The sequence below is a fragment of the Fukomys damarensis genome, unplaced genomic scaffold (genome assembly GCF_012274545.1).
Source record: "Fukomys damarensis isolate Sample0158 unplaced genomic scaffold, DMR_v1.0_HiC HiC_scaffold_3, whole genome shotgun sequence".
NCBI lineage: Eukaryota > Metazoa > Chordata > Mammalia > Rodentia > Bathyergidae > Fukomys > Fukomys damarensis.
Genome location: NW_022900915.1, coordinates 43157528 through 43166428, shown reverse-complemented (window position 1 = coordinate 43166428; position 8901 = coordinate 43157528). Strand labels below are relative to the sequence as shown.

The following is an 8901-nucleotide window of genomic DNA, read 5'->3' as shown; positions in this document are numbered from 1 at the left end:
GCGCACCCGGGCCTCGGGGCGAGAGGGGCGCGGGGAGACGGAGATTCGCAGGGGTCGCTGCAGTGCCCGCGTCGGTGTCTGCGTCCCAGTGGGCCCGAGTGGAGGCCGGCACCTTAGACTTCTGAGCCTAAAGTCACAAGAACAGGCGAGGCAGCACAGTGCATTGTAAAGTTTAATGAGACAACGTAGCGTGGTAGTTACCTATCCAGGCTTTGGGGTATTCTGCCTGGTTGTGCGACCTTGAGCAACTCCTTTAATCAACTCTAATTGCTTCTCCGTAAAGAGGAGTAAACAGGAGAGTTTTGTGGATGCTTATTCCACAGATACTTTTAAAAATGTCTCCTCTGTGTACTGGGGGTGTGGTAGTTAACGAGAGTGGAAGTTTCTGCTCGTGAGAGGTTTGTCTTTGTTTGTTTGTTTTCTGGTACCTGGAATCGAACTTGGGCCCTTGCGCTTACGAGGCATTCAGCGGAACCACTGAGCTAAATCCTCAGGCCAGGTTTATCTTTATGTAGATGTGAGGGAACAGACGGTATATATGGACATTTACAGATAATCAGAAAGATAATTTTTCACACTGATAAGTGCTGTAGAGAAAAAATAGACGAGTCGGTGATCTGATTTAGCGCTTGTGGATGCAGTGGATTAAGAAGGTAGCTCTGGGGGAAGGACATAAAAGACTAACATGCGACATGTATGTTATTTCTCAGGGTGAGTGTAATTATGCGCCGCAAACATGCATAATAATTTTTTTAAAAACTTAAAAAATATCTCTGTGAGGACTACGTTTGCACTGAGACCTAAACAAGCCAGTCTAATTATAGAATACAGCCCGTGGAAGCTCAGCAAGGAGCAGCAGGGTCCCTGGAGGGCTGAGTTGCACAGAGGACAGTGGAGCTCCCCTCCCACTTGCATTTTGAAGTGTTGGTGTCCAGTGACTGAGTACCTTTATACAGTTGTGAGCAAAGGAGTTAACAAAGTAGGATTGATGTTTCTGTCACTTTGGCCCTTCTGAGGAGAAAAACACATGAATCATGCATGCGACCATTGAGGAAGGTATAATTGTAAAGTGGGAGATAATAATGACTTCGACCTACAAAGGAGGTGGTAAAAAAAATGGTGAATTCGTTCATAATTAATTGTTTTGTGATGGAGCCATCATGAGTTTCTGAGGACCAAGATGGGAGTTAGTTATGACCCCATGATGTTTGACCTGTGCACTTGGTTGCTGGTATTATTAACGGAGTGGGAAGTATTGGGAGAGCTGATTTTGAAGGGAAAGAGAAGAGTTGTGTTTGGATGCATTAAGTTTGAGATGTTCCTAGCCATCCAGGGATATAGAGTGGGTAGTTGGATGTGTGACAGGAAGTTCATCAAAGTCATCACTGGATAGGTAGTATTGGAAACCAAAGCGCTGAGTGAGATCATGGGGAGACATGCTGCACTATCCCACTTGTGGAGTCAAAGAAAAGAATTGGTATTCATAGAAGCAGAGAATACGTGGTGGTGTCCAGTAATTGAGGGCCATAGGGGATTCAAATTCAAAATTTATTGGCTAAAGGGTACAAATTTTAGAAGGAATAAATTCAAGTGTTCTGTGTAGCATGGAAACTAATTTTTAAATTTTTTATTGGTACATTTTAGGTATACAGTATGATGACATTAATCATTGGAAGTTTGCACTTTTACATAATCCATCTTGGTTCTTATTTTTCCCCCATTCCAATCCTGCCCTCCCTTCACTCACTCCACCCCTCCCTATCTACAAAGTCTTTGTTTCCATTTTTTCTTTTTCTCACATGAATTCCATTCCCTTCTTTCTCTTCCCCTACCCCTCCAATTTCCCCTTCCCTTTACACCTTTTCTTCCTATTTCACATTATCTGTTATATCTTTTAGTTCTTTACACTTTCAGTTTCTCACACTAGAGAAACTATTCGGTATTTACATGTGTCCTATTTATTTCACTTAAGAGTACCGCGTCAATGTGCATCTATTTATTTATAAATGTCTCTAGTTTCTCATTCTTTATAGCTGAGTAGTACTCTGTTTTATTTTAAAAACCCACATTTTCTTTATTCAGTCTCCCATTGATGGACGATTGCACTGTTTCCAAGTCTTACCTATCACAAATTGTGCTGCTATGAACATGGGTGCACATGTATCCCTGTGATATGATTCTTTTAATTCTTTTGGGAAGATATGTAGCAGGGGGATAGCTGGGTCAAATGGGACCTCCAATCCTAGTTCTTTGAGGTATCTTCGTACTGGTTTCCATAGTGGTTGCACCAGTCTGCACTCCCACCAGCAGTGGAGCAGGGTTCCTCTCTCCTCACATCCCCACCAGCATTTGTTATTGGTTGATTTCGTGATAGCCATTCTTTCTGGGGTGAGGTGGAATCTCAGTATTGTTTTTGTTTGCATCTCTCAAATGACCAGTGATGTTGAACATTTTTTCATATGTTTATGTGCTATTTCTACTTTGACTGAGAAATGTCTGTTCATTTCGGATGCCCATGTTTGCATTGAGTCTTTAAATTTGGGAGGTCTGATTTCTTAAAGTTCTTCATATATTCTAGATAGTAGACTTTTGTCTAAGGAAGAGCTGGTGAAAATTTTTTCTTGTATTGTGGGTTGTCTCTTCATGCTGTTGGTCATTTCTCTTGCTGTGCAGAAGCTATTTAATAAGAAATCCCACTTGTTGATTGTTTATACTGGTTCATGAGCAACTGAAGTTTTGTTCATAAAAACTTTTCCTACACCATTGTCTTCAAGAGTTCTACGTAACCTCTCTTCCAGCTGGTTTAGTGTTTCTGCTTTAATATTAAGATATTTAATCCATTTCGATTTTAGTTTAGTGCATGGTGAGAGATTTAGGTCTAGTTTTAATTATTGGCAAGTTGAAACCCAGTTTTTCCAGCACCATTTATTAAAGAGGTTTTCTTTTCTCCAGTAAGGGTGTTTGGCTCCTTTCTCAAAGATGAGGTAGGTGAGTGTGTCTGGAGTTGTTTCTGCATCTTCTAATCTGTTCCACTGGTCCTCGGGTCTGTTTCTTTGCCAGTACCATGCTGTCTTTATTACAGTAGTATAGTTTCAAGTTGGGGATTATGATACTTGTTCCAAGTGAATTTTTTTATTTTTTTCTCAAGGTCTGTGAAGTATGCACTGGGATTTCAAATGGGATTGCATTGAATCTATATAGCAGTTTTGGAAGTATGGCCATTTTTACTCCTACCCAGGAGCAAGGGATGTCTTTCCATTTTCTGATATCCTCTTCAATCTCTTTTTCAGAATGCTATAGTGTTCATAGTAGAGGTCTTTGATTTTTTTGTGTGTGTTAGGTTGATTCCTAGGTATTTCAATTTTTTGGATGCTATTGTAAAAGGAATTGTTTGCCCAGTTTCTCTCTGTCTGTTTTCGTATACAGGAAAGCTATTAATTTTTGTGTGTTGACATGTGTATCCAGCTACTTTGCTGAATTTGATTATTAAGTCTAGAAGACTTGGTGGAGTTCTTGGGTCTTCTATGTAGAGTATCTCATCTTCAAATAGTGACAGTTTGATTTCTTAATTTCCTATCTTTTTTCCTTTTATTTCTTTCTCTTGTCTAATTGTTGTGGCTAATGTTTCCTAAACTATATTGAACAGGAGTTGTGTTAGTGGACATCCTTGTCTTATTCCTGCTTTTAGTTTGAAGGATTTCAGTTTCTGATGATTTAGTATGATATTGGCTGTTGGTTTTTCATAGATGGCTTTTATCAGATTGAGGTAGAGACCATCTATTCCAATTTTCTGTAGGGTTTTTATTATGAGTGATTTTATCTAATACTTTTTATGCATCTATTGAGATGATCATGTGGTTTTTGTCCTTGGCTCTGTTATATAGTGTATTACATTTATTGAGTTGAGTCTGTTGAACCATCCATGCATCCCTGGGATGAATCCCACTTGGTCAGGATGTATGATCTTCTTGATTCTATTTGCCATTATGTTATTAAGGATTTTTGCATCTATCTTCATTAGTGAGACTGGTCTATAGTTCTATTTTTTGGTTGGGTCTTTCTCTGCTTTGGGTATTAAGGTGATGCTTGCTTCCAGGAATGAATTCGGGAGTATTGCTTCTCTTTCAATTTCATTGAAAAATTTAAACAATAATGGCAATAGTTCCTCTCTAAATGTCTTGTAGAATTCAGCAGTGAAGCCATCAGGATCCGGGCTTTTCTTAGTTGGTAAGTTTTTAATTGCATTTTCAATTTCATTGATCTATATTGGGTTATTTAGAATTTTTAGGTCATCTTCATTCAACTTTGGTAATTCATACATATCTAGGAATCTGTCCATTTCTTCTGTATTTTCCATCTTATTGATGTATAGGTTCTTGAAATAGGTATTGAAAATCCTCTGGATTTCTGCTGGGTCTTTTGTAATTTCACTGTTTTCATTCCCAATTGCATGGATTTGGGCCTTTTCTTTCCTTGTTTTTTGATAAGGTTGGCTTAGGATTTGTCAATTTTGTTTATTCTTTTGAAGAACCAACTCTTGGTTTCATTGATTTTTTTTTTTTGTATTGTTCTCTTAGTCTCCATTGAATTAATTTCTGCCCTGATCTTTATAATTTCCTCCCATGTATGAGCTTTGGGCTTGCCCAGCTCTTCTTTTTCTAGAAGCTTGAGGTTCAGCATCAGGTTGTTTCACTGAGCTTGCTGTTTTCCAAATATGTATATTCAGTGCTATTAATTTCCCTCGGAAGACTACTTTCATTGTGTCCCATAGATTCAGATATGTTTGTCATTTAATTATAGAAACTGTTTGATTTCTTCTTTAATTTCCTCTGTGACCCATTGGTTATTCAGAAGTGTGTTGTTCAATTTCCATGTGCTTATGAAATTCTTGTGGTTTCTTTTGCTATTGATCTCCAATTTCATTTTACTATGGACTGATAATATATAGGGGATAACTTCAGTTCCTTTGCATTTATTTAAACATGTTCTGTGAGCGAGTACGTAGTCTCTTTTGGTGAATGATCCATGTACATCTGAAAAGAATGTGTATTCTGATTTTGTGGGGTGGAACACTATAAAAATCTTGTTAAGTTCATTTTGTTAAGAGTTTGATTGAGTTCTATTTCATTGTTTATTTTTTGTTTGGTTGATCTATCTTTTTGTGACAGTGGGGTATTGAGGTCCCCCACTAATATTAGTGCTTATATGATTTTTCATGTACATTAGTATTTGTTATATAGTTGGTGCGCTAGTGTTTGGTGCATATATATTAATGATTGTCATCTCTTACTCTTGGACTGTTCCCTTTAGAAGGATGTAGTGTCTTTCTTTGTCTCTCTTAATAATTGTTGGTTTGAAATCCACTTGATCTGTAAAGAGGATAGCTGCTCCTGCTTTTTTGCGGGGGGTTTCTGTTACATGGGGTATTGTTTGAGTATTGTTTTCCACCCTTTAACTTTTCAGTCTATGAGTTTATTTTTGAATTAAGTATGTTTCTTGTATGCAGAATATTGTTGGATCTTGCTTCTTGACCCATTCTGCCAGTCTGTTTCTTTTGATTGTGAGTTGAGACCATTAACATTCATGGTTTTAACTGATTTATATTGACTTAAACTTGTCATGACTTTTTCTTTTTGTTGGATTCTCACCCTTTGCGTTTCATTTCTTGTTGTGCCTGATGGATTCATTCTGCTGGGCTTCCTGGGGTTGTGACCTTTGTTGTCTTTTCCTAGAATATTGTTTAAATTCTTTTGGAGCGCTGGTTTAGTATTCATGAAGTTCCTAAGGTGCTCTTTGTCTTGAAAGAATCTTATTTCTCCACCAATTTTGAAAGATAGTTTTGCAGGGTACATCAGCCTGGGTTGGAGGTTTTTTCCCTTTAGGGCTAAAAATACAACAGTGCAGGCTCTTCTTGCCTTGTGGGTTTGTTGAGAAGTCTGCTGTGATGCTGACAGGCTTTCTTTTATATGTGATTTGTTTCTTTAACTGCTTGTAGAATTGTGTTTCTTTTCGGCTTCTGGAATCAGCTATTGTATACCTAAGTGTAGATTTTTTTTTTTTTAATCGTGGCTAATTGGAGTCCTATAAGCTTCACTCATCTGTGTGTCAAGTTCTTTTCCCCTATTTGGGAAGTTTTCTGCCATTACTTCTGTGAACAGTTTTTTTCCTGTCATCTGAACTCTCTCCTGTTTCTTCATTGTCTCCAATAAGTCTTATGTTATTCTTTGAGTCGTCGAGCAGGTGCTGGATTGATTTCTCATGGTCCCCTACTATTTTTAAGAAATTTTTATTTTCCTGGTCACTAATTGCAATCCTATGTAATGTATCTGAAATTCTGTCCTTGCATTGACTTGTTCTGCTGTGTAAACTTTCAGTGGAATGTTTAATCTCCTGGAAATCTATTTGCATCTGTTTTATGGATTCCATTTGTTTCCTGTGTTGGGATTCCATCATGTTTCTCAGCTCCTCTCTTTTTTATCTGTGTCTGTTCTAGATTTATTAATCATGTCTTGTACTATGGGTACAATCTCTGCTGTTATCTGAGAAATTATTTTTTATTTCATTTTTTTCCAGGGCCTCTTTTGTTGCCAGTTCAGGGAGTCCAGGTGGTTGAGTATTGGATTGTTCCATCTTGTCCTTTGGGGTTGCCTTAGGTGATCTGGAAGTCTGGTTTTGAGACTTTCAACAGATACAGCCTGCTGTGCCTTTGTTGAGGCAACTTTTTGCTCACCCAGTAGTCTTTAATTCTCAGCAAGTCTTTACTCTGCTGCTTACTAGTACACCAATTCCTGGGTTTAGAATGGTGGCTTCTAGATCCCTGAAATGACCTGTTGTCTGTGCCTGCTTCTAGCTGGGGCCTGTGCACACTTGGGATAGGACCTAGGTGAGCCTCTTGCTGGGGCCCCTATGTAGCTATTGTCTGGGAGGGCCTTTGGCTGTGGACTGTGTGCCCTAGTTCTTGTTGTCTGTGTAGGCTTCTGGCTAGCTTCTCCATGCATTTATCATTGGTATCAGGGCGAGCCTGTGACTGTTGCTTGTACATCTGTATAGTTCTTTTCAAGGTGGGCCCTTGGCTGTGGCTGATGGTATGGTGGGTCTCTGGATGAGGCTTGTATGCCTGTGGAGCTCTTTTCTAGGTGGGCCTCTGGCTTGGGAGGGTGTTCCCAAGCTTCTGGGGTTGGGGTGGGGCCCTCTCTGGGATCCTCCTGCAGCTGCACCACTCTGGTCCACACAGCTGCTCCCTAGGATCTGCGCATACTTACTATAGTATGGCGAGCCTCTGGATGAAGCTTGTGTGCCTGTGTAGCTCTTTTCTAGGCAGGCCTGTGGCTTGGGCAGGAAACTATACTTAATAATGTGTTCTATACATGAAAATTATAGCATGGATTTTAAATGTTCTACCACAAGAAAGTATATGAGGTAACACATATGTTATTTAGTTTGATTTAGCCATACTATAGTGTATAAGTATTTGAGAACATCTTGTACACTAAACATGTAGTTATAATTAAGTATTTTTAAAAATAGGTTTTTTTTTAATGATGTGGCTGCATCAAAAAGTTGTTTTCAAATTAAATCAGATTACTATCTTACATTAAAAACTCCAGACAGAGTAAGAGCTGAAATGTCCAACACAGAAAGTTTTCAACTGTGGCTCCTTTCTGTCGTATAGACAACATCACCTCCAGCCTTCCATGGTGGCCTCAATAGAGACAGTGCCTGCTCCTCCACCCCCAGTGAGGAAGAAGTGAGAGCCCTGATCCTGCATTCTGGTGTCAGAATATCCTCCCACCCTGAATACGAATATTCAAAGAAGAATAATTAATACTTAGTAAGTTAGCACATGTATTTAAGAATAGGCATCACACTCAAGATGTGACTGAGAATAGACCATCTTGTGACTGGAGGAGAAAAACAGTGACAAAAAAATGCTTAGCGGATATCTTGCCCCTGAAAAGCAGTAGGTTGTCACCCACCTAGCATTGCAGCTCCCTGCTCAGATCACCAAGGAGACTGTATCAAGAGCTATGAAGACTGTAAGATTTTCCCCACTTGTAAACTTAACAAACTAGCCTGCTATTTTTTTTCCAGCACTGGTGATTGAATCCAGGGCCTTCACACAGAGCTATGTGTCCTGCCCTTTTTCTTGAGACAGGGGCTTGCTAAGGCATTAAGTTGCCCTGGCTGGGCTTGGTGATCCTCCTGCCTCAGCTTCCCCAAAGGTCTACCAATTTTACGATGGAGGCAGAAGACATGAGACTCCTGGATCAGAGACAGGCTTCATTGCTCACAATGCAGGAAGTTTCATGAGCATCCATCCACCTGTGTCCGTCCCCCTTGCCGAGGGGGCAGTACAGGTGAGTGTTGATGTATGCTGTGTGCACAGTGAGTTTCATTCCAAGAGATAAGCCCTGTGCTTGAGCCCCATTTTTCTGCCCTGGAGGGAAATACTTTATTTCCAGAATGATGAACACAGCTGTCATTTCCATAGAAGACGACACTGTTTGTAACCTTCAGGTATGTTAGATGTACAGATAGAAAGGATATTTATTCCAGAGCAAGGAACAGGGATGGACTCACAACATGGGCAGGAAAAGTAGAGGCATGTGGAAAATACCCCACACAACAGTCTCCACGGAAAACAGGAGGTTAAAACAAGTCAGGTTTGCTGAACCTTAGCTGAAAATGTGAATATAAAATATCTATTCTTCCATAATATTACATGGCCAAATAGAAAACAGTGTTCCCACAAAGATCAATTTAGCTTCAGAATCTTATTTTCTTCAAGAACCATCCAGCAAGCGCACAGTCTTTGTCCAAGGCTCTGAAACCACAGATCCATTAGCCAGTGTTTACCTCAGTGATGATGTAGTACCTCAGTAAGTCCATCTGCCCTTCCAT

At 39.6% G+C, this 8901-nt stretch overlaps 1 protein-coding gene across 1 annotated transcript in view; it reads right to left on the bottom strand.

The window, feature by feature from the left end:
- Rps23 (ribosomal protein S23) overlaps window positions 1-8901 on the bottom strand; it is a 10984-nt gene extending 2083 nt beyond the window's left edge. The window contains exons 1-2 of the mRNA XM_010643127.2: window positions 8857-8901; window positions 7-127 (exon numbers count right to left, since the gene is read on the bottom strand). Coding sequence (XP_010641429.2) covers window positions 7-127; window positions 8857-8901 — 166 coding nt within the window. The remainder of the gene's footprint in view (window positions 1-6; window positions 128-8856) is intronic.